The following is a 26340-nucleotide window of genomic DNA, read 5'->3' as shown; positions in this document are numbered from 1 at the left end:
CTTTTCTTTTGTTAACAATTTTTGTTACAGCTAAACTGCCCCAAACACTAGCGATTTTGTTAATATTCAATTTGATATGTTTATGCGCAAAACTTAAATGTAGTTACAAGGCCTGAAGGATTCACAGACACGTTTTCCATGGTCTTGGGACAATGGTTACGCAAGGTACACATCATAACTGTTCTCATGTTATTGGTATGGCTATTTTAGGGACACCTTGATAATTAATGCTTCAAAAAGCTACTTATAATTACCGTAACGTCAGTAAGTAGAGGTGAATATTCAAAAGGCTTCAGTGAGCTAACAGAGCATATAATAACAGTGATTAAAGTCAGATAAAAACCAACAAGAATAACAAGAAATATATAGTATTATTAAAGCTGATGTCCCGGTCCAAAAAAAGCTGCAAATGTTTGGAATTTATTCTTCATCATTGTTCACAACCTGAAATAAAGAAAAATATTATTTTTTTCAAAAGATGAAAAACAGACGGGTTAGGTTAATATAGCACTAAAAAATAAACTTTGTATCAAAGTAAAAATAAATTTTGTATAAATCTAACATACTTTTATATCACAAAAAGAAAGGCGCATAAGAAGTCTTTTTTTCCTGCTTGAAAGCAAAAAGCCATTTTCGTCAGCAAAAAGCTCCATAGGAAGCACTTGATAAGCCTGCTCTCTGGATTAGATCAACATCAGAGCACGCTCTTAAATTACATTCTATTGGCGAAAGTTTTTTTTTACCACGTCAGAACGTCAACAAATTCGGTCTGTCTTTTTCAAATTTTGTATGTATTTCCTTCGTGTTCCTATTCGGTCTCGTAACAGTTATATCTCCAAGCGTTACGGAGTTTTTGAGATATGTGATAAGATGGATGTTTTAGAAGGCAGATTCAGACAGCGATCTGAATCACTCGTAGATTTTCCGTTGGGGAGTATTAATCGTTTGTAAATCATTGTTAGCGTATTTTTTTAGTGTTTGCGATGATAAGTGTTTTATTATTTAATTACTATTTCCATACTCCTCTAAGTATATCTTTGTGTGTATAGAGGGTTCAAATAAGTTATTATTAATACATCAGTCAGTAGACATATATTTTCATATTATGGCTGATTTTCTAGTTCAGAAAGGCTACAGAGCCTCTCCAATTGGCGAGACTCCAGGCCATCCAGAATTGGGCTAGTAGAACAGACTAAAGAACGAACAAACTTCTACCTTGAGTTTGACGTGGCGTCAATGAATATCTCATAAAAGAACCTAACATAGTAGCTATCTCCGCAAAGTAGTTTAAAAGGAACTTTCTCTTCCTACTCACATAAGGAAACATATAGGATTATGTGCTTATTAAACAGCGGTTCCTATACATTTTGAACCGTTTTTCAGAGATGGTAGACCAATCGAAAATTCCTTTTAGTATATCAATCAACACATTTAGCATACCCATATAGGCAGAAAAAATTTAGACAAGAAAATTTAGCATCCCAGAAGCATCATTCTTTTCTTTAGACGAAGGTTCAACATTTGCAAAAAGCCCAAAATATAAGGCTAACCAAAAAACTATCAATATATCAGGCTTCTTTTTCTTACCTGTCAATGCGAGTTGCGTAATAAAAGAAGACAAAAAAACTGAATGAGCTTAATCGGAGAAAAAGAAAAAAAAATGAAAGTACCGTTTATAATTTCCAACTTCCAATTTAAAAAATTAGCCAAGCCAGCTTGAAAAGTTTGTCTTCCACCACAAATGGCTCTACATTCTATTTTATCGCTTCATGTATAAAATCCTTGATAAAGTTTCGACAATATAGAAGTGACAGAATGACGCAAAATATCTTTGCGTCACAAAGGGTTACCACTGGGTCGTTAGTACTTTTATTCTTTTTATTTATTTTTTTTCTTCTTTACATTGGGCTTGAACACTTTCACATCCTATCTCTCTCTCTACAAATAATCGTCGGTAAAAACGGAACTTTCTGTTTCATCCATGCCTTTAATATCAGACATATTTTTTTATGTAGTAGGCTATCCAAAGAGGAGCCTTTCCCCAGATTTTTTTTTTCAACAGGAAATTTGGGTCAATATTTTATTTTTAAAAAAGCCAAAAGAGGAGAAAAAAGAAGCCTAGGGCAAACATAGAGCAAAATTTTAGGTGCAAAAAAAAAAAATATCAGGTTTACTTGCAGTTTTTCTATTTTTCTTCGTCTTTTTTCTGGTACAAAACTGGAAAAAGCGAGTTTTTCTCTAAATCTATAAGGTTTGACATACGTTGGGGATGAACTTAACCCCAAGTTGGGTAGAGTCAAAATACTCAAATCAGGGGGTAATGCGTAAAAGCAGCATGAACAAGATAAGAGCTCCTCGACCAATTGTCTGAGCGAAACAGTAAAAGAGTAAATTTCATAAAAGTCATCTTGTATATACTTTATTTTCTACTGTTGAAATCTTGCACTCAAACATAGGAATGGCTTGATAAGGTTGTAACATAAACGTATCTATTCGACAATACGGAGGAACAAAATGATATATCTGCTCAGTTTCTTTCGGTTTTATTCTCACAGGAATTATGTCTCTATATGAGCCCAAACAACATTTGACAAAACTACGAAACAAAAGCTATTTTGACGAATAGGGTCGGCCATATTTGATTCAGATGTAAACAAAATAGTTTCAGTACATACGTTATACTTTTCTGAATACTTTTGGGCTGTAATAATGAATAAATGTGAAAAAAAATGAAACTGGACAAGAAGCTTATTAGTAATTGGGGAGAAAATACAACAAACTACACAACTTGGGCAGTTTCATGTTATTTTTGTCAAACTAATCACTTTATTCGAGGGTTTTCTCTTCCATCAGAGAACAACACAAAAAGATCTTTAAAAGCGACCATTAACATGCAGAAAAATATCGAGGATTGGCTGTTTGAAAACAAATAAGAAATGATTATTTACGCACAAATATTTTTTTTATAAGTAAAATTTTCGAACTAAGTCTCTGTTCCTTACCGTCCAAGACAAACATGGAACGATTAATCCTTTCAGAGGAGCTACTGTAAATCAAAAGTAAAAGGGATTTTTGATACACTTTCAATTACAAACTTTTCATTTATCTTTTTCAACTTAAACAGTGACATGTATTTCTTGTTTCATCTTCAAACAGACAAAGGGATAAAAATCCAGGACAAACTCGACAAGACAAAAAGCCGACCACTCTCACTCCTACCTAACGGCATGCCTCAGTTTTGAGAGGTAGCGATAAGCGAATTCATTCCATGTTTGCGGGACAGGTGTCACAAGTGCCGGTTGTTTCCCCTAAATTATGCAAAAAATTGAACCATGAAGGTATTATAAAGCTATACATACTATTTAATTTTCAGCACATATTTAATTCTAATTTTTCCACATTACTGCCAATATTAATTCGAAAATCATTAAAGAAAATCAGAACTTGGTGCTACAGAGTAAAGGTTTTAACAGGTTGAGGTGGGAGAGGAGTGTGCACTTCTGCATTGGCCTTAAGCGGCTTGGTGCTGCAATTTGTTCTTAAAAGTAGTTGTAACATTGTCTGTTAACTAAACTTTCATGTTTAACTAGGGTTGTTCAAAAAGATTTCTACACAATTTCTAAAATAACTGACCAAGATAACCTTTGAAATAAAATGAGCCAGTCAGCTGATCCTACACTTCATAAGTGGTACTTAACAGACAATAAGGCGTTCCGTTGCTTATTCATTTAAAACCAATTTTTAGCATAGTGATTTAGTTTCATTTAGTCAGCCTAATCACCGTTATGTTAAAAAGCGTGATTAATAACTAACCTATTAGGATTCAATAGCATACACAGGTGATATAATATGAGATGATTGTTATTATTCGAAAAAAGGCTACATAATAAAAATTCATACACCAGATTTAATAATTTAGCTAGTTATTCAAAAAACCAGTTTAGAACTGCTTAACCTATCCACGGAACACAATGGGATAGGGTTTGCTTAGCCTTTGAACACAATTTGTTCACCATTTACAGTGAAAGACTTTAACACAGAGGACCACAACTATATTTTCGTAAAATTTTTTAAACGCCTTTAAATAGAAAAAAAATTGAAAGTAATTAGTTAAAGTAAGATTAAACTAACATCAGACGATAAACAGACAGTCTTGTATTATAGTGAGTTTTTCTCTTTTTCGCCATCCATCTTAATTAAAATCTACTGATAAGTAATTTTCATTTACATGAAATATTTACTTAATTCTTGAAATGTTTAATGAATATTCAGTTGAAAGAGGATACGACTCAACGATATTAAATTATTTGTAATGATGACAAACACAATTTCTGCTCAAGAAAATTCCCAAGTAGTGCTCATTTTCAATTTTCTGATATTCAAATGCAACTATAATTTGTTCATTACCGTACATTGGTTGTAGTAACTCCAAACGTTAGTTTTTTTACAAGACTTAAATATTTTTTACTTTTGAAAATCCACTTAATCATATAGGAAAGATTTCGTACTGTAAAACTTCAAAAAAAAAAAAAAAAAATGAAAATTTTTATGCTCCCCTTATTTTTGAGCAATAAGTAAAAAAGTACACTTAAAGGTTGTCAGTGCAAGAACAAATCCAGTTCTGTTTTTTAGTTCAACATAAAAGTTTTATTAGGGAAACTCTCCTAAACAACTGAGTTTTCTTTTCCTGAAAAAAAAGAAAAGAAATCTTACGCGAAACGAATTGACGGCAATAAGAATTCATACTGCTTCGTATTCAGTCTAAAAAGTATCAATAAGAATAAAGAATTTAATCCTTGAGCAAAGAAAGAATACTGTTTTATTCATTTGTATTACTAAATCACAATCGATTTTAAGATAAATTGATCAATATTGAATTATCAGTTATCAGTATTTCGAAATCAACCTATCAAATCCACATCATTGAGACCTTGAAATAAAATTGGAAAAGAGCAACTTCCGAAGCTTTCTACAACGCAACTCCCTCTTTACTCTGTAAAAAGAAAAAAATTAGGATGAGCCCAAAACGGGTATCAACCTTCGGCAGACTCAATTTCTTTTTAGATATGATTGAAAGTCCAAAACATTTAAATAAGACGACCGAGGAATCACTGAGACTCTCGGATCAAAGGTAGAAGTAGCCTCTCCTCGAACTAGAAGGCTGAAATATTGGTTGGTTACTCAAAATCAGTCATGAGATCGATCACACTGCCTCCAAAGATCCTTTTCATCGTTTAGAATAAAAATTCAGCTGCAACACCTTGTTCCATCCTTCTGGAGCATGAAGGTATCCTTACTAGCACTCTTCTACAAATATTAATGGGTATACAAAGAGACTGACTCTGGCTTGCTTACAGAATATCTTGAAGAATGAGGTCTTGCACCTTTCGCCATCTCGATAAGCTCTGTGCGTCCAGCTATTACGTGAAACATCACGGTCTCGTATGATAAAATCTCGCTCTCGGAAGAGGTTTCTAACATTGAAAATGATGCATGAACTTGTACTCCGTTAACTTGAACACACCTATCTTATAGTAATGTTAACTTAGTGCATTATTTACTAGAATTGTAGTTAATAGTAATAAATATTAGTAGCGTCATGGTAGCAGGACTAACTGTCGGAGGATTAGCCATGGTAGCTCCCCATGAACACGACAAAACTAAAAGTTAAGGTGCAAAATACAGTAAAAGTAGAGGGCTAATTGTTCCTATGAATATAGAACCAAATATGTTGAGAAACAATGTAATTCGTGCCATAATATACAACAAAAAGTGGACGAAGCACGTATTTTCTATTACCCACACAACGGATTGCATTTTATTAATTAACGAAAATCAAAACTTTGTTTACAAGGGCTTTCATAAAGTAGTCTCCATAAGAGGTAGAGGTAATAGTGGCATCACTTTTATGGTAGTGTCAACATCAACTTCGCTGGCATTTATATCTACTATTACCAATATCGTAATGCTTTTTCGCTCATCTGTAGTAATCTTCCAAAATCTGTGCAACAAATAAGAAATCCCACTAAAACTGAGATGGTAGTTTTAGAACGAATTTTGAGACGAAATTCATTACAACTTAAATTTATCATGGGTATTCCATTTACAAATAAAACTATTAATTATACAATTATTGTGCATCAGCGATAAAGTCTGACGACAGTTAGATATGGCTTAGCTAATAATCATGATCAGGGAAAGTGATTAGCCGTGAGGATTACCTGAGGACCAATTCAGATGAAACACCTTTCATTGGCACTTAGCTCTCGGTGAGTTTACCTCTTAATGCACATGAAAAAGAAGGTTTTGTATTTCACGGTCATGTGACAATGACTAAATACTGAAATGCCGTTAAACACGGTTAAAATCTCGAGCGACTGAATTTTACGAAGGAGAATCTTCTGAGCTTCTAAGAGCGTATGAATAATTTCTGCATTTAAATATGGGTTATTCAAGAACCATAGAACGATATCGCACTTTCAAAACGTATATAATGAAACATTTATACCTACATCCCTTTATTTTGCCAGCAGCCAGACGCAAGTTTCTGAAAAGCTTTCGCAACACATAATTACTCGTTACATGTCTTGCAATCATAGCCTTTCATGTTACCAAGCCCCCTGAAACCATGGCCTCGTTTAAGTTCTGGCAAAAAAAAAGTTTCATAAGCAAATTCTGAGACCACACTGGTTACTCACTTAAATACAAGAAAACGTAGGATGCCCAACTGAATAAAAATTCCAATATGAAAACATATAATACAATCAATACGTAATACGTATAATAATATAATACAATACATATATATGATAATAAAATACACTTAATAAATATAATACATGTAAAACAATACAATTCTAATAAAAAACCATGGAAAAAGAGATTAGCAAATCACAAAGCGTTATACAAAATATTTTCTCACATCAAAGTTTCATCTGTCATTCATCATCAGGGTTTCTTAATCAGTCGCCTTATTACTGATCATCTGAGAAGGTGACTCTGTGTTTTAAATTTTATCTTTTTTAGGGTGGTCTTTTATTTTCGTTTCGTGGACTTTTATTTATTATTTTTTTTTTTTGCACTGAAGACAGCTGAGTAAAGGTCTCGTCTGAGACTATTAGATTTTCTACTTTTCCACTGTCTGTGAATTGCCTCGTTTTTCTCGATTTCTTATACTTTCTCGTATTGTAAAGGCAATACTTAGAATATTCTTATTTCGAATATATCAAACGGGTCTTACCTTATTTATATAAATAATAAAGAGGGCTGTAGCAGCACCGGCAGCGAAAGTAGCAATATAAGGCATATACTTCAGGAATGACAAGTTACGTTTCTTGATAAGAAACAAAAGTCGATTCACTTTCTGCTCCGAATAAGGAGGATAACGTCCGCTGAAAAATTAATTTTTATATCTTTCATACTAGTGTTAGCAAGACAAGTGAAACAGATGTAGTAGCCATATATTTAATAAATAAGTAGTGACACTGAATGTATTTTAGCGAACCTTCGGAAGCAAAAGTAGATTCGGTTCCAAGAATTTATTATTTTTTTTTATCTCCAAAAGGGAGAAAGCCAGAAAAGGAGGGAGATAGAGGGAAAAGGAGAGAGGGACAGAGAGAGAGAAGAGAGAGAGAGAGAGAGAGAGAGAGAGAGAGAGAGAGAGAGAGAGAGAGAGAGAGAGAGAGAGAGAGAGAGAGAGAGAGAGAGAGAGAGAGAGAGAGAGAGAGAGAAAGGACAAAAGACAGAGCAGTGGGAAGGGGGTGAACCAAATGCCAAAGATAGGCAAGCATTCATTATCCCTATTATTAATTTTTATTACTAATTCGCCTGTTTTTTTCGCCAAAAATATTCGTATTCGTTTAATGACATAGCTATCGTAGCACTAAAAAATGAACGCTAAATTATGCTACTTTTACAATCAGAAAATTGTTACTTGTTAGCTACACTTACGAAATATGCATAGTCTGTCTGCTGATTGATACGGCTGGTAGAAGTATGGATCGATACTTCTCGTTTGTTAATAATGATTTCCCAAATTTCCTTATTAGCTCATGTCTTCGATTGAATAAGGTGGGCAGATTCAAGAGCTCAAGGGCACTTTCATAGTTGCTGAAACTGGGTCCGAGTATTATCTCAGTAGCGCGTTTTTGAACATCTTCTAGTTCAGCTGCCATGTAAGCTGTGTTCTGAGTTTGGGGACCCCAAACGGGACAGTAATACTCGAGGAAAGGCCTGATGTAGGTTGTATACGCCAGCAGGATCTGACGATCAGAGAAGCCTAACCTGCGCATACTTCTTAAACTCTGGATTGAGTAGTGACCTTTGTGCACAATGTTGTGTACATGCAGCTTAAACGAGCAGTCACTTGTAAATGTTACGCCTAGGTTTGTTGCAGAGGAAACAATTGGAGACGGAACATCTGGGAGTGTGATATCTCGCTTGAGTGGATTAAATCGTAAAACTTTTGATTTCTGTTCATTCACTTGTAGACTATTCGACTGACACTGGTTGGTGAAGTCTGCAAAGAAAGTTGGGTCAGACTGCTGATTTGTTACTGCCTTTTCGACTATATATTTGAGAAGTGCAGACAAGTGATCAACAAACTTGAAACGCTCTTTAAATTCTGCAAGGATGGGGTTAATGACGGCAAGAAATAAAAGAGCAGCTAATTTCGTTCCTTGAGGGCAGCCGTAGGTTAGTTCTGACCACTCAGAGCAGGTATCTTCTGCAAACAAAGGGTAAACTGATTGCCGTCTCCCCTATAAAAAAAAAATCTCACTAATGATAGTATTCTTTTTTTAGCTCCCATTTCTTTCAGATTCGTTGATGCGGTCATGTGTTTGATAAGGTCGAATACTTTTCGGTAGTCCGCCAAAAATAACTCGACAGAACTATTAGAAGTGTCCAACCACTTTACGATTAACAATCTTGCTTTCTTGTTTGCATTCAGAGTATCTCCTGCAGCATTCTTTGATTATTTTTTTTTTATATTTTCGTATCCAACTATGGCTTATCCGTCTCACATATCGTGCGTTCTTTAATTGGAAAAAAATTCATGGTACATTTGCTGCAGAATCGAGTACAATGTCTCAACTTTTTCATCAATATTTGTTATTATACATATTGGATCAAAGTCAAAGTTAGCGAGTAAGTTTTCAGCAACCCTCTAGGTCTGCACCACAGCCAGAGTGTTTCATGACAGGAATCTGAAGGGTTATTAAGTTGTCTGCATGGCAAGTCTTCATGGCAATAGATGCCTACCACCTCCGCGTCGTCTCTGTCACGCCTGGTATTGAAGAAGTTCAGATAGTCTTTTATAGCTCCTGTTTCAGAAGTAATACCCCAATATTCGGTAATTATTGCTAGTGGTGTCGAGTTGATGCGTAACACAAGTTATCAGTTATCGTTTGGTATTTGACCTGTGAGCATCGAAATTAATTTTTAGCGCGATTAACTTTGGAATAAATCACATTTGGAATACAGTGACTGCCAGTGATTATAGAAGCTTCGCAATTAGCGAAATATCGAATTGTTAGTTATATATTTCGCTATTAAGGCAAAGATAGAGAGAGGAAGGCCTGGAAACTGCAGAGTGACTTTTTCTGTTTGCGAATGATTGTGAAATTCTAGACCAGATTTGTTGGATGTCGGAGTACGGTAGGAATAAGCCAGGCAGGTCCCACGTCCCATTGTGCCAATGACCACAAAGTGATTGCCGCTGCTTGCGTGGGCCTGTTTCTATTTGAGATAAATAAATTTCGATTAATTTTAAATGACGAAAATGTCTCATCCACAGGAAACAAATCTGGATATTCTACAGCGTCTGAAAAATACAGAAAACCAGCTTGAGGGCCTTTCTAATCTCGCGTCGATAGCGGAAGAACTTCAGATTACATCCGCCCAAATGAAGCAAAATGAGGCATCGCAATCAAAAACCATGGAGGACATCCAGACGAATCGCAGAGGCACGAAGGGTGGTTAGAAAAGGAAGCAAAAAAGTCAAACCTGACTTTTTATAACCTAAACCCCCTAAACCCACCTAGAGGATCACTTGCGGAGGAAATCAGTGAGATTATTTCCAGCATGTTTGCCACAGATTGAGATACGGAGATGGGATATAAATGACACATTCCGTTTGAACACTAAAAAAGCAGGGAGAAATCCGTCCACTTTTAGTGAAGTTCACAACAAAATAATTGCAAGATTTGATTTTGCGAAACTCAGTTCTGTTTCAGAGTTGCAGTACCTCACTACCTCCGGACTATGCACGGGCCGAGAGAATCGCTCGCAATGCTCTAAAACCACTTTTAGAGAAAGCAATTGAAGAGGACCGTGAGGTGAAATTCAGGGGTCCTCGTTTATTTGCGGACGATGAATCGGTCACATACGATCAAGAATCAGAGAACGTTAGACAAAAATGGAAGAGCTAAAACAAAAGAACTAGCGCGATCTCAAGAGCAAGAGTACAGGGACTCTAACGCAGACATGGAAAGTGAAGGGGAGGGGGATCAAACAGCGGAGGTAAACTCGGATATTCGCAGCGGTTGTTTTACACACGACCAGGCTACAGGCCAGGCAGACGGTAAGAGACCTAGAGTGAGCGGAGTCACGAACAAACGAGGTTTAGAAGAGATAATCAGCCCCGAAGATCGTCACGGGCAAGATCGTCGGAACGTGACTCGTGACCCACCAAATCGAGGCCTTGGTCGAGAACCCCCACACCGCTCACTCAGAAATAGGCAAAGGAGCCCGTTCAATCATGTTCAACAAATTCAGTTTATGACAAGGAACGTCCAAGACCTAATGAGTAAAAAACTACCATGTCTAAATGAGTCTTTTTTGAAGTGTGATGTAACATGTGTGATTGAGACTTGGTCCCCGCCTTCGGAGGATCTGTCGGTTAAAGATTACAAAGTTTTCCGTGCTGACCGGCAAATTTCCCGAAACGCGCGTATACGGCGGAGTCTAGAAAAACAATTTCAAAAAACAGGCAGAAGTCAGAGCCCCCTCTCGTGACTACACTGAATACCTTCTACTGGAAGAGCAGAAAGTACTACAAGTAGTATTATTACCTCTGCTTCTGGGGTTGTATAACTTGGTTATGAAAGAAAAAGGTGACCTGATCCTTGGAAGATATCTGTAGTTATCCCTCTATTTAAGAAAGGTGATGCAAGTTTGTGTCAGAATTACCGACGAATCAGCTTAGGAAACTGTCTTGGAAAAATTATGGACAAAATTTTAAACAAAAGGCTGGATGAGAAGCAAATTCTGAGAGAAGAGCAAGACGGTTTCCATAAAAGGTACTCACCATCTGATCAAATGTTTTTGCTAAATGCGTTGATTAGTAAATATTGCAAGGGGAACGGAAAGTTGTACGTTGGCTTTTCTTGATTTAACTAGAGCATTCGACAATGTTGACCGTATAATTTTGTTTAGAATGCTTTTAGGAACCAGGGATTCCGCCATCTTTTTTAAGGGTTTTTTTTTAGATGTATTGTCTGACCCGAAACATGGTAAAGATAGCGGGAAGTGGTATATCTAGAGTTTTTTTTTTTAACTCTAAATGGTGTAAAACACCATTTACATTACATTAGCCTATCGCCGAAACTTTTTGCTGTTTTTCTAAATGATCTTGCTGAATATATTGATAAAAGGTGGGCGCCAGTTGTACTCCTTGGAAATAAAGTATTATCATCACTATTATTTGCCAATAATGTTCCCTTGGTCGCCAGATCTTATTCGGAGCTGCAAACTCTGTTGGATTCTACAGCTGAATTTTTAGAGGAAAAGATACTGGAGATTAACACACAAAAAGACAGAGTTGACGATTTTTTGCCGTAGACAATCAACAGGAAATAAGATGAAGAGAGTTTTAACTTGAATAGTGAATCTGTGAATGTTGTGTCTCAGGCAAGATATTTAGGATTGCATCTAGCATCGAACGGAGGATGGAGCAATCATATTTCGAAGATGGCAAATCGAGAAAATACAGCAATGGCAACGCTGTTCAGAAACCGTAATTTGATGGGAATAGGTGACTTAAAGATGCAAAAAAATGTGTTCAACTAAAAAATAAGGACAATCCTGCATTATGTAGAAAAAGTATGGGGATAGAAGTGGCGAATTCATAAGAAACTCTCTACAGCTACAATACTATAAACGAATGTTAGGTCTGCACGCCACAGCCCACACACTTTTCATCAAAGGAGGTTTGGGACTATTCTCAATGAGAAAACATCATAGACAGACACAATTAATTAGGTTTTGGCTGAAAATACTGTAATGTCCCCTCCTCAAGACTCATCAGAGCAGCGTATGATGAATTACTTGCCCCGGGACAAAAATCTTCATGGACCTCCCATGTCAAAAAACTCCTGGACAGCACAGGTTTATTGTATACGAGGAATGGAGGTGATGGTCCAATCTCAGATCACAAACTTTTTCTGTCAGAGATCCAATTAAGGCTGGAAGATCAAGAAATCTAGAAATGGTGGAGCGGCGACCTTAGCCAGTCGGAAAGCTCAAGTTCTTACTATAAGGGGAAAGAAAATTATGGTGAAGAGTTTTATTTTAAATTAGGGATTCCAAAAGAATCCCTGAGGTCATGGATGCAGGTGCGAGCAAAGTGTCTCCCTCTTCATAGCGTTTGAAAAAAAAGGTGTTACCCGGAAATGCGGTATACTTGCCCGATTTGCGGTGATTTAGATGGGCTGGACCATTTTCTTTTCAAGTGTCAGGGGTCAGTTGAGGTAAAACGGAGCTTTCTTGAGATGGGTGGTTGTGACCTCCTTCTTGGAATTTTCAAGTCGACGTCGAAAGTAAATATAGTAGCAGTGGGAAATTTTGTCCAGAAAGATCTTTTTATTCGAAAGTCGAGTGTTACATGATTTAGTTTGTTGTTGTATATACATATATATATATAAATATATATATATATATATATATATATATATATATATATATATATATATACTAGCTGTTGGGGTGGCGCTTCGCGCCACCCCAACACCTAGTTGGTGGGGCGCTTCGCGCCCCCCCAAGCCCCCCCGCGCGCGTAAGTCGTTACGCGCCATATTAGTTACGCGCCATTGTAGTTGTGTCCCTGTGTCCCACCTGTGAATATAGATAGATTTATATATGTGTTTCAAACTACGTAAATATTGCGAATATACAACATTCTTGGCTTTCCCATTGTCTGTGCATATACAAAGCCGTATGTACTAATAATGACGTCATATGCAAACGCTCTTTTTACAAACAAACAAACATGCATACACACAACTCGTTTTTATATAGATAGATAGATACAATACAAATTAACTGCGTAAAACTTGCGAATATACAACATTCTTCGCTGTCCAATTGTCGCTGCATATAAATAGATTGTCAGGTTTACCGACCCTCGAACATGCAACGTACAATTGTCCATGGGAAAAACAATCAGTATTAAGATCTATACCACATTTTTCTAATGATTGACCTTGAGCTTTGTTAATGGTGATTGCAAATGCTAATCGAATTGGGAATTGCAATCTTTTAAATTGAAAAGGCAGATCCGTTGGAATCATGGGAATGCGAGGAATAAGAACAGCCTCACCCTCAAAAGGCCCTGTCAAGATTGTGGCCTCTATTAGGTTTTCCATTGTTTTTTTTTTACGGCAAGTCGCGTGCCATTGCAAAGCTTTGGTGGGTTGATATTTCTTAAAAGTATTATTGGTACGCCTATTTTTAGTTGTAGCACGTGTGGTGGAAACCCTGAAAGATCTATGGAATTTAAAAATTCAGATGGATAATTAACCGCTTCATTTGGTTCCAAAACTGTGTCGACTGACTTGTAAAGGACTGCCTGGTCTCGAATCTTGGTCAAAACAATATTGTTGATTTCGTGGACGTCTATATTTTTGGGTGCGAGAATCGCTCTTTCACTTAGCCATTTATTATTTTTATAATTTTTTAGAATATTCGGAAATACTTTTTCAATCAATTCATTTTTGGACGTCACTAAATTACAGAAATCAGCAGGTAGTTGTATACGTCCTGAAATTGAGTCTACTGGGAGCTTTCCGTTTCCAATTGCCAGCAATTGATCTGAAAATGTTTGACCAGAGTCATCGTTTTGCAATCGGACACGCATATTTGTTGCTGTTTTTGTGATTCCTCGGCACGCCTTCTTTTTTCACTTTCTCTTTTAGCAGCAAGTCTGCTTTCGCGTTGCTCTGGTAGTTCCTCGGCACGCTTTCTGTTCTTTCTTTCTCTATCAGCCTCAAGCCTGTTTCCTTGCTGTTCTTTTGATTCCTCGGCACGCTTTCTTTTCTGACTTTCTCTATCAGCAGCAAGTTTTTTGGCATAGACTCTTTGAGCATCTTCATCGGCTTTTGCCATTGTAAGTTCATCAGTCATTTTAAACTTAAACATTAATAGATTTCTACGTGAACATATATGTCTTAAATATCTTTAATGACGTCACCGTCATAGCAAAAATGACGACAACTAACTTCATGACGTCAGTCGACACAGAAACATGACGTCACCTGACAGACACACAGACAGTATTAATGCTAAAGCCAAGGTTCAAACCTGGAGCCTCTCGGACCTAGAACCTGAAACATAACGCTTTACCAACTCAGCTACTTCGGCTTGAATACATTCGTTTTGAGCAGCTTCCTCGGGTGTTGCCATTGTAGGTTCTTCAGTCATTTTACAATTAGAAATTTCTCTTTCAACGGTCTTCTTACAATTAAAAATTTGTCTTTGAACGATATTCTTAAATACCTGTGTCCTGGTCGTCATTTATATTCCCTGTGTCCCGGTCTGTAATTTCTCTTTGAGTGTTTTTTCTTTTTAGTATTTTTTAGTTTTTTACATTTTTTCTTTTTTCAGTTTTCTTTTTCTTCTTTATTTTTCAGCTTCACTATGAAATACATATCGCCGAACCTTTGTTTTTTTAACTAAAATCTGGTAGGCATTGATGACCATATCCAAGTCAAAATCCCAAACCCAATCATCATCTCTATCATTTTCAGTTTTGATATGTTTTGACTCTCGCTGTCCAGGTGGATCTTCATCTAACTGCGCGGTTTTGCGCTCTTTAGCCTCAAGCCTGTTTCCTTGCTGTTCTTTTGATTCCTCGGCTCGCTTTCTTTTCTGACTTTCTCTATCAGCAGCAAGTTTTTTGGCATAGACTCTTTGAGCATCTTCATCGGCTTTTGCCATTGTAAGTTCATCAGTCATTTTAAACTTAAACATTAATAGATTTCTACGTGAACATATATGTCTTAAATATCTTGAATGACGTCACCGTCATAGCAAAAATGACGACAACTAATTTCATGACGTCAGTCAACACAGAAACATGACGTCACCTGATCCACAGACAGACAACTTATTTTTATATATATAGATATATATATATATATATATATATATATATATATATATATATATATATATATATATATATATATATATGTATACGGCCTGGAAAATGTCTTTAAATACAGTCATTCCTTCATTCTACTTTATTCGTCATTGATCTGAAATTGCATAGAATCAGGCTTGGGAAATTTGTGGCACTTAGAGTGACAGTTTTTAGCACAGGAGGGGGGGGGCGCTCTCGGAACCTTCTACCTGCGCGCTTCCCGTGTCATCTCGTTTTCCTTTTTGGCTTAAGCGGAACAGTCGTGACATCTCCGTAGTTTGTACAGTTGAAATGTAATCAGAATTTCAACAATAGGTGGCGCCAGTGGTCAAGAACTTTAACGTTTACTTTTCAGAATGCTTTTTAGGCTAACATGAGCTTCTTTAGATATATTTGTAGCAGCACAGGAAATATTAACTTAAGCTATTTCTCATTCGTATTTCTTATATAGTTTATGCTTGGCTTTGGAGAAACATATTCTATTTCGGGAAATCAGCAGTAAATCGTACTTACCTTCCTAGATGTTCTCCAATCGCATCAAATTTCCTGATTAAAGTTGATTTTTTATGAGTAAAAGTGTCGAAACTAAACTTTCCATGGTAAGCACCAATTCCACTGTTGCCAACACCGCCAAAAGGTAGCTCATCAACTACAGAAAAACATTCCATTAGGAGAAAAAAGGATTCAATTCAAAAGATTGAAGGTACAAATGCGCTTGGCCTGATACGTTTTTAGGAGTTCTCTGAGAGAAGTCTTAAAGAGACCTAATCAATATATCTTTTTTTGAGCTGAAAACAGCTGAACTCTAGGTGGTCATCCTTCGACCAATACATTCTACTTAACTATGAGCAGAAACGACTATTTTTAAAAACTATATGTTGAAATGTTTTACAGAGGTTCAAGCTAGTCTATTCATAAACACTTGTATACAATCTTGAACAATGAACCAGTGAATTCAAGGGAGGATTTATTGATTAGCGGTAATCTTGGGCTGTTACAGTGAATGCTTAAATCGACCTCTCTTAAATACATTGTGCTAATAAGTAATCCTACATTAAAAGGTTTAGAGACATGCACATGGGAATTATTTCAGTATCTTTTACTTTTTCTATATAATACTTAATACAATACATTACAATACGGTTTATAATACGTAAAAGAGTACAAAAAGTTGTATCTCAAAGTTGTCTTTTTCCTTACAGTTATTATTATAACTATTTTTTAATGTATTATATTACATTATAGTTAATTATTATAAAAACAAGACTAATAATTAAAAACGGGTGGTATATTTTTTGTTACCATGCTTCATTATGTTTTTAGAAAAAAATTAAACTGGTTCCCATGATTAGATTTTACGTTCACCTCAGATTATAATAATGACGTTCAGATTTTATGAGGCTCAGATAATTCGTGAGGAGGTTCAGATTTTAAACTATAAGATTTGATCGTTTTATGAAAAAAAAAATCTGGAAAATAAATTGAAAATTTCAGTTCACGTAATTTTCAAAACTAGTTTACCATCCTTCGGAATAAAGAATCTTAGGAATCTGGCAGTTCTAAAACAACTCATTAATTTTGTAGCACGCTGCTAACGAACTGACGAGTCTGCAGCAAGATCTGCGGTTACCACCATGATCTACAATTACCGCTATCATACTTTAAAATGTTGTATTTTGTTTGTATTTTATAACGCATTAATTTATTTACGTTAAAAATGTTTACAGAGAAACTCTTTAAAACGCACAATTGACTTTTCCTTTCAATTCTTAGTTTCTATAATTACAAGAATTTAAATGAGTGTTGTTAATTGTATGTTTAACAGTTCAATTGGGGGGGGGGGGGGACAAGTTGAAGTTCCAACCCGGGTGGAAGAAGATCTTTCTAAGCCACTGTTGCGATAGGGAATATGTTATAAAGCTCCTTAGCTCTAAATCCTATTTTCCAAAAGAGCATTATCCCCCATCCTTTATCTGAGGTTTATTAAATCAGTCATAAAAACAAATAAAGTGGTATAATCACACTCAGGAGCTCCATTCACAGCTTGGAAGGTCTCAAACACCCCCTAGGAAACGAAAACAGGAAACAAAGACTTTAGGAAGCTATCTCGAAAAGAATTATGAGATTGGGTAAAACTAGTTGGTTTCAAAGGTGATTCTTTCCAAAATTAAAACCCATTCATTTTTAATATTATAAAACACAGTTTTTCTTGTCGATTAATATTTCACCAATGTTCCATCCAAAGTTGTTCAGTGTCAATTCCCTCAAAAAAAGAGGCAATGAAGGAAATAAATACAGAGTGAAATACCTGAGAAATGCATAATAGTATCATTTACACAAACTCCACCCGAAGAAGTCTCTTGCAAAAACAAATCAGTGACATCTCTAGACTTGCTAAAAACGTACAGAGCCAAAGGCTTCTCCCTAAAACAGAAAGCAATAGGTCAGTTTTTGCTTCCCATAGCTCTTCAACAGGAACTCAAGATTCCACACAACTTTTAAAAAGGCTCATGGAATGATGTTATAATACTTTCAATCAGGGCTGTCAATTTCAGGATAAAAAAAAGGATAGAGATCCTTCCGATCCATTGCTGGCGCATAGGGCGTCAAGTCAACATTTCAATTGCTGGTTGTTTTTACGGGACAAGTAGCAAGCTTGTCGCCTTCAGGACCCTAAATCATATTTGAGCCCTGATAATAATTGTCAAAAAGTGAGCTTCGATGATACTTTATGAACCATAAATAGGTCAAGTGGGTGGGATTTTGACCTTAAAATAATACGATTGGAGATGGTCTAGTCTAATAAAAACTATTAAATGACAAAAGAATAAAAAATAGTGCTAGCGTCCTCCGATCCTGCACAATTATATATGCTTAAGATTCAAGCTCACCGACAAATGATTCAATATATCTTGATATACTGTTTTCGAACCTGTCTTTTGGTATCTTGAATTAACTGACCATCAAACAATTAAAATTGAAAACATCCTTAAAAGGCTTTATTTTTTTGGGTATTAATTGTTACTTGTGACTAACGTTTCACACTTTACAAAAAAAATAAAAATGTTTTCCTCCCAATGTTTGCTGATGGCACAGGTCCAATTATGTGGGCGAAAACGACCGAGTTGTTTACTTAATTTACAAATACTATTCGAAGGATATCCAAAAAAAGATTACTTTTAATTATAACAATTCTGATCATGTAGTTTTTCGGCAGTCTGGTAATTGTTATCCATGGATACCTTCAGTTGAAGCTGGGGGCCTATCAATATGGAGTATGTCAAGTGTTCGATACCTTGGTATTATCAATCACTCTGAATCACTCTCATTTTAGGGTTATACTGAGAAAGTTTCAAATATATTAGCTAGAAATGTTGGTATAACTTGAAAACTTAAATATTTTTTTGCCGAAAGATAAAATCCGTAAATATTTTCAAGATTAATACACCCCTATATATTTTATTGTAGTTCAGTATGGTAGGGGACTTTTTCCTAAATCCTTCACCCGGTCCGAGTTTTGCAGAATATTGTTATTAGAATACTTGCTAATATTAGTCCTTCTGAGCGTATCGCGAGGCTTACGTTAAGTCGAAAATACTTCCATCGGCTGCTCTCCGAGATTTTTCGTGTTTTTATGTTTAATTGTACCAAAGGTAAATCCGCTTCAATTTTAAGCATGTTCACACATGCTAATGAGGTTCATTTCAATTGCAAAAGGTCGATAAATAAAATCTATGTTCATCATTTGGTTACGCCTAGATCAGGGTTTCCTCTGGTTTCTAGAGGGGCTAAATTATGGAATTCGTTAGGTGGGGAAACTAAAAGTAGTTGTGATGCAAGTGCATTAAATGTCACAGAAAAGTAAATTGTTTTCTAAATATGACTTAAATTATTAAATTGATAGGATATAAAATTGATAAAATAGTGTTAAACTATGAGTATTAGCATAATTATTTTTTGTATTGTAGCATTGATTGACAAGTTTTAAGGAAGGAGTTGAGTCTTGAGTATTAAGTAAGAGGCAGCAGGGTACTTACAAAAAATAATTATTGGCTCTGACATTTGAAGGGGATGCGATTATGTTAATTTTTTTTTAATACTTGATATTAAATAAGACAACAAAATAAACTTGGTCGTCATATTTATCAGTGATTAGTTATTTGATTTCAGTTTTAATGGATTCGGCTTACCATGAAGCTGCATTTCCTCCTTTGGACATTCAAAGCTCGGTTGCTGATTTTTTTTTTTTGTCTTCTAAAAACTGGTACTCTAATGAAAACCCAAAACCGATTCAAGAATAACAGGATGTTCTCTTAGGAGCAGAAAATTTCATATTTATTTTTTCATTGTTATTTTTAAGTAATGCTAGTAAATCCTGCGCTCCCTTCATGGAAATTTTCTTCCCCCATGACAAATTCCTCGATGGAACGTTCCCCCAGCATATCCCCCTCTTCTCAACCCCTTCCTCCAACCAAAAAATCCTCCTGAAAACGCCTGTACACTTCCCAATAACCATTACTATATGTAAGCACTGGTCAAAGTTTTGAACTTGTAACCCTTCCCACGGGGACTGTGGAGGAGTAAGTCGTCCCCAAAGACATAGTTATAAGGTTTTTCGACTAAGCTGAATAAAAAAGCTATCTCAGAATTTTGATCCGTTGACTTTGGGAAAATAATTAGCGTGGGAGGGGGCCTAGGTGCCCTCCAATTTTTTTGGTCACTTAAAAAGGGCACTAGAACTTTTCATTTCCGTTAGAATGAGCCCTCTCGCAACATTCTAGGACAACTGGGTCGATACGATTACCCCCAGGAAAAAAAAAAAAAAAAAAAAAAAAAAAAATATAAAATTCCACATTTTTGTAGATAGGAGCTTGAAACTTCTACAGTAGGGTTTTCTGATACGCTGAATCTGATGGTGTGATTTTCGTTAAGATTCTATGACTTTTAGGGGGTGTTTCTCCCTATTTTCTAAAATAACACAAATTTTCTCAGGCTCGTAACTTTTGATGGGTAAGACTAAACTTAATGAAACTTATATATTTCAAATCAACATTAAAATGCGATTCTTTTGATGTAGCTATTGGTACCAAAATTCCATTTTTTAGAGTTTTGGTTACTATTGAGCCGGGTCGCTCCTTACTACAGTTCGTTACCACGAACTGTTTGATTTAGGCGATGAATTTAAAGAAGTCAACATGAGTTTTTGTTGAAAAAGGGTGTTAAATATAAGTTTTACTTCCTATCAACCTTGAAATTTCCAATAAGTATATTTGTCACGTAGATAAAGGATCCGAGAGGTATTTTGTCACGGATATCTTTGAGAAGTCATAGATAAGAAGTTAAATTAGTTTAATAAATAACTGACACATGTAAATTAAGAATTAAGAAAAGATTAGTTTTCGCTTACTAACGGGGACGGGAGGAGGAGATTATGCAAGGGGGGACTGTAGACTTCAGGTGAAGAATTTAAATATTTCCTTCCTTAACAAAATAAATCTTCCTTCACTTCCTAAGTGTCAAAAACTTTTTCTTTTTTTTTATCTTTTCCTGTAACTTTATCACGGTTTACCAAATTCATAAAATGTTCCTAACTCGTTCCTTAGATAGGATAGAAACAGCGATAACTTAGATTAGATAGGAACCGTTCCTATCTTTAGCTGAGATAACTTCAGATTTACTGTTCCCTCTCAACTTTTTAACATGCTAGAACAAATTTTACTATTATGCCTCCGGCTGCTTCTTCTAGATATTCAGCAATCTTATCCATGACCTCCACTTTGCAAATTCAAAATTCAAACTTTAATGCTTTCTCCACTTTTGTTACATCCTTCTTATTTTCACATGATCTATCACTCAAATATTTTTTGTACAAGCTCCCCCTTCTCTCCAATATACTTAAAAATTTTAATTATTACTCCTAGCTGCGTTCTAACTTTTCTCTCTGAGATACCAGCTGCTACTTCACAAACTATTTTCCTAAAATTATTGCACCCATCTGCTACATTGTCAAATTTTAGACTCTCCTGTTTATTATCCGGCTGTTCCCGGAAAGTTCCTCATCCTAGAGTCTACCAACGTCATAACCTCCCGGAAGGTAGCTACCCTTCCTTAGTTTCAGATTTAGATTAACCAAAGACACTACTAGATAATGGTCTTTACTTTTAACATTAATAATAGCACTCCTGAAGTATCTATACTTGATACAAGATACAAGTACCTTGTATCGATCCTGCCAGTCTTCGATTTGCAATAGCATAATCGATAAGGTTAGTTGTCAAAACTGATTTGCACTTTCCCCCTCATATGCAAAATTAAATTTTACTTCTTCAACCCTCACGTCTTCTTTCCTCAACCAGGACCTGAAAGTTTCAACTCCATCCATTATGCCATTCTCAAGTTATTGCAGACACGCTATTTCGGCGACCTGAACAGATCAATTCGCTATACCCTTTACCCTAAGTCATAATTCAAGGTATACTTGCCCCATCAACATTCCCTGAAAGTTTCAACTTAATAGTCAAAGCCATTAGTTAGATATTTAACATACGCCATTTTGACAACCTGGCAGGATGTAGTGTCTTTTAGATTTCCATTTTATTTTACCGCGCATAAATTATAAGTTCAAAAGGAGCTAATACTGCAAAACTTTATTTTTATCTGAACCGCAGAAGAAAACTGATTAGCACCTTTGCCCAACACTGAATTTGAAGTTAATTTGACCCAATCTCCCCCTTCCTTTCTACAATAGTACCCGAAAGCTCCGACTCCATTCCGTAAGCCGTTCTCAAGATTTTGCAGACATACTATTTCGACGACCTGGATACACACAGGTGTTTATGGATTTACCCCCCCCCCCCCCTTAGTCAAACATAAAATGCTATTGCCCCTTCCTATGTTCCTCAATGCTTCGACTTGATCCTTAAGCTGGCAATTTCTATTCCCGAGACTTTATAGATATGGTATTTTGATAGCCTGGATGCATATAGTGTCTTTCGATTTAAATCAACATATCCTTCAACATAACCTAAAAGTTTCAACTTAGAGCCAACGTTCCTGAGATGTTGCAGCTCCACCATTTTGACAATCTGGCAGCATATATTATCTCTTAATTTACATCACTACGTAACCATGAACAAATTATGCTTCATAAGAGCTCATAGTGCAAAAAAATTATTTTTGTCAAGGTTCAAGACAAAAATTGTTTAGCCTCCCCCACCCACATTAAATTTGAATTTCCCTTAATCCCACCGTCCCACATTCCTATCCTTTTTACCCAGAGAACGATCCCCGAAACTTTCGATGCAATTGCATACCCAACATTAAACAATCCCCCCCTCTTTCTAATAAAAAAAAAACTATGTCTGAAATATGAGCAACTTGCACATTTTACGGCCTATTACCCAGGGGCTCATGTCATCGTCAGTAGACAAATTTATTGAGCCTTTAAGAATTTTGAACAGAATGGCTCTCTCAAAAGTCTGACAGGACGTCTTTGGGGATTAGGGAGGACACCCTAGCAAAAGGGCACAGGAGGGGGCTGGGCGCCCTCCAACCACTTTGACTCTTAAAAAGGGCACAAGAGCTTTTAATTTACAATCAAATGAACCTTCTGAAGTGAACCCATGAAGTGGCTTGGCAAAAAAAAAAAAAAAAAAAAAAAAAAAAAAAACAAAAACAAAAAAAAAACACGGAAGCCAATTCATTCTTTACTCAGGCAGCGCTAGTGTGCTGCCTATAATTTACCTCACTAATAAGCCTTACTTGAAATTGTAAAACTTCGAAGGGGTTAATGGAAATGTTCATATAAATAATTAAGATTCAAGAAACAACACTGAAGTACTTTTTTTTGTAATTATTGTTTTACTTGGTGCAATTAAAAGTGAATTATGTTTTGCAGTTGCTCTCTTTATATGAGAAAAAAAAAAAACATTTTAGGAAAAGACACCATAACAGTGTTTCTTTGATATCATAAAAATGCCATCATATTCTATGAATTTTTTCTAGAATATGATGGTATTTTTCCTTTATTTTTATTTATTTATTTTTTCCTTTATTTACCTCTCCATAAGACATTTACCTAGGGTTAAAAGAACGTGTCAAAGAATGCAGGTTTGGAAGATGCAGGAAAAACAATCTTACCCCCCAACAGAGAGCAGAGCTCTTAAGATTGGGTGTGTAAATAATAGGACATACACAAGTCAATACAAGATCTTTTATTGACCAAATTAAATAATAAATAATTTTCTAAACTGGACGACGGGGAGCAGGGCTCGATGTAACGGCCATAAATAGAGGTAAGGAAATGCCCAAAAAAGTAACATATAAGGTAGGGGATAACAGAGGAGGCCACCCCAGCGCGAGAAAACCACAACAAAATTCATACTAAAATCTATTATTCATCAATCCCAATATCCAAACAAAGAGCTATTTTTGAAATATGTTTTTTCAAAGAAAATCGGCTCTCGAAACTTGGGGACATTTCTACTAAATTAAGTTTATTTACAATATGAGGAATCTGGTATATTCTTGAGAATCTAGCTCTTCTGATTTGATTGGAGGAAGGCGATACTTCTTGGAGTGGACGTGATGGGCAGGAGAAATTGGAGTCTCAATTATACCCAAATAATGGAAACAATTTGTTGAGGATTGGATATCATAATACCACATTACTGTATGCACGTCCTTCAGTTGTTTGAGATCAAGTATATTGAGAAAAATATATAAAATTTGGGTTTCTGACAAATTTTTAAGCGTGACAGGGCGATGAACAAAAGCACCCAGAATTCTAATTGCCTTATTTTGAATTATCTGAAGAGGTTGCAGATGGACCATAAACGTGTTAAGATAAATTACAGGGCAACAATTAAGATATGATTCAATTATAGAATGTTATAAAATTTTAAGGCTGAAAAAGGAAACACATATTCCAATCTATGAATACAACCTAAGTTATGGGCAAGTTTCAATCTCAAATAATCAGAGTGCTTACGGAAAGATAAAAGCTCATAGAGAATAATCCCAAGGTAACAAAGTGAATTTACTCTTTTTATTCTACTTTGATTTACAGTTAACTCATCTATGTTAATTTTATTTAACCACCCGCTGTGAACGCCCGAAAATGGTGAATTCAGTTTTAGAAAAGTCCAGAGCTAGGTAGTTACATGCAAACCATTTGTTCAAAAATTTCATTGCTGTCCCCACCGTATCATCTGTAAAAATTACTCCTAAGCTATTATCTTGGGGCAAACACCTCGGAAGGTTATTTATATAAATCAAAATAGTAATGGCCCCAATACTGATCCCTGGAGGACTCCAATATCATCAATAACAATATGACCTGACAGGTGCCCATTTATTTCTACCTGAATTTTTCGACCATGGATGTAAAATTTTATTAGATCTAGGCCTTTACATCTAATACCTGTGTTATTAATTTTCCCCATAAAAATTTCATTGTTTAGCATATCAAATGCCTTTTTTATATCATAGAAAAGAGCAGATACATGATTATCATCGTTTAGGGCATCATTAATCTCTAAAATTAGCGCAGCTATAGCTTGTTCAGTGGGATGACCAGACCCGAATCCAAACTGATTTTTAGTAAATAAATTCCTTTTATCAAAATACAAAACAATTCTTTTTTCAATATTTTTTTTTAGAACCTTAGATATTGGGAAAAGAATAGCTATTGGGCGATAGTTGCCTGTATCTGTCTTAACACCTTTCTTATGAATTGGAAATAACTCGTGCAGATTTCCATACTTCTGGAAAGATCCCTGATGGTATAGATGCCTTTAAAATATGAAACAATGGGACATGGATTACATAAGCAAGTTCTTTCAGAATATTTGTGGAGAGCCCATCTAGACCTAGGGAATTACACCTCTTTAGATTCGTAATTACTTTCTGGAATTCATCAAAAGTAACAGGGGCCAGGAACATAATAGAATTTTCGGATGGCAGGAGATAGTCTTTATATGAATAAAATAGAGATTTAGGGGATTCCAGTTCAACAGTAGTACTAATATAAGAGAAATAATTATAAAAACAACCTGCAACAACATCCTTCCTTTTCCATTCAACACCATTTTCATTTATGATCACTTCAGGGTGTGGTGTCTTAGTATTGTTGACAATTTCTTCAATTCAAGTTTTTTAAATAGATTTCATAATAAATTTGTTCACTAGTTCTAAGTATTTTAACCAGCAAATTTTTATAATTTTTGAATTGCTGTATATTCTGAGCTGAGGGGTATTTTATTTTTATTTTATATATATTTTTATTTATGTTTTATACCTGAGGGATATTTAATTTTATTTTTATCTTATACAGTCGATTTTTCCCTTGATAGGTTTTAAAAGTGATAAAATTATCCAAGGCTGTTTGGGCGAGGTTCTTTTCCAGTATGTAGTTTTAAATGGGCAATGAAGATCCAGTTTTTCATTCAGAATTCGGTAAAGTACATCTAAGAATGTATTTGGATCATTCTCATTAGTAACTTCACTCCAATCTACATCGCTAAGATTTCAGTTAGTTTATATTTACTTGTGAGAAATTTCTCCTCTTCATAGGGTTTTCTTTGACGTTTTGAATTTTTTTTTTCTGTTTTGTTTACAAACTGTTTAAAATAAACTATTTCAGAAAAAACTGAATTCAGATGGAAAAGGGGATAAAGAAAAATGAATAAATACCCTGCATTGATGAACTTGATTGCTTCGAAAGCATTGTCAACATTTACAATTGGTAGAATGGGTCCAAAAATTTCTTCTTGCATAACTGGATCGGTTGCCTCAACATCAACAAGAATAGTGGGCTCAATCCACAAATCTTTCTCATCTGTACTGCCACCAAACGCGACCTTACCACTTTCCAAGAGACGAGATACTCTTCTAAAAAATAAAATAAAGTCGATGCTTGATTT

At 35.5% G+C, this 26340-nt stretch overlaps 1 protein-coding gene across 4 annotated transcripts in view; it reads right to left on the bottom strand.

Moving 5' to 3' along the window:
* Window positions 1-296: 296 nt before the first annotated feature.
* Window positions 297-26340, bottom strand: part of LOC136032998 (aldehyde dehydrogenase family 3 member B1-like) — a 62079-nt gene continuing 36035 nt past the window's right edge. For 2 of the 4 annotated variants that reach the window (XM_065713526.1, XM_065713524.1), the window contains 6 exons: window positions 26111-26308; window positions 17727-17842; window positions 15932-16067; window positions 7241-7391; window positions 3220-3308; window positions 297-444 (listed from right to left, as the gene is read on the bottom strand). In XM_065713526.1, coding sequence (XP_065569598.1) covers window positions 438-444; window positions 3220-3308; window positions 7241-7391; window positions 15932-16067; window positions 17727-17842; window positions 26111-26308 — 697 coding nt within the window. In that variant the 3' untranslated portion in view covers window positions 297-437. The remainder of the gene's footprint in view (window positions 445-3219; window positions 3309-7240; window positions 7392-15931; window positions 16068-17726; window positions 17843-26110; window positions 26309-26340) is intronic. The other 2 variants (XM_065713527.1, XM_065713525.1) reach the window with 1 other exon arrangement.

Source organism: Artemia franciscana, chromosome 11, assembly GCF_032884065.1.
Source record: "Artemia franciscana chromosome 11, ASM3288406v1, whole genome shotgun sequence".
NCBI lineage: Eukaryota > Metazoa > Arthropoda > Branchiopoda > Anostraca > Artemiidae > Artemia > Artemia franciscana.
This window is presented reverse-complemented; position numbering and strand designations above follow the sequence as displayed.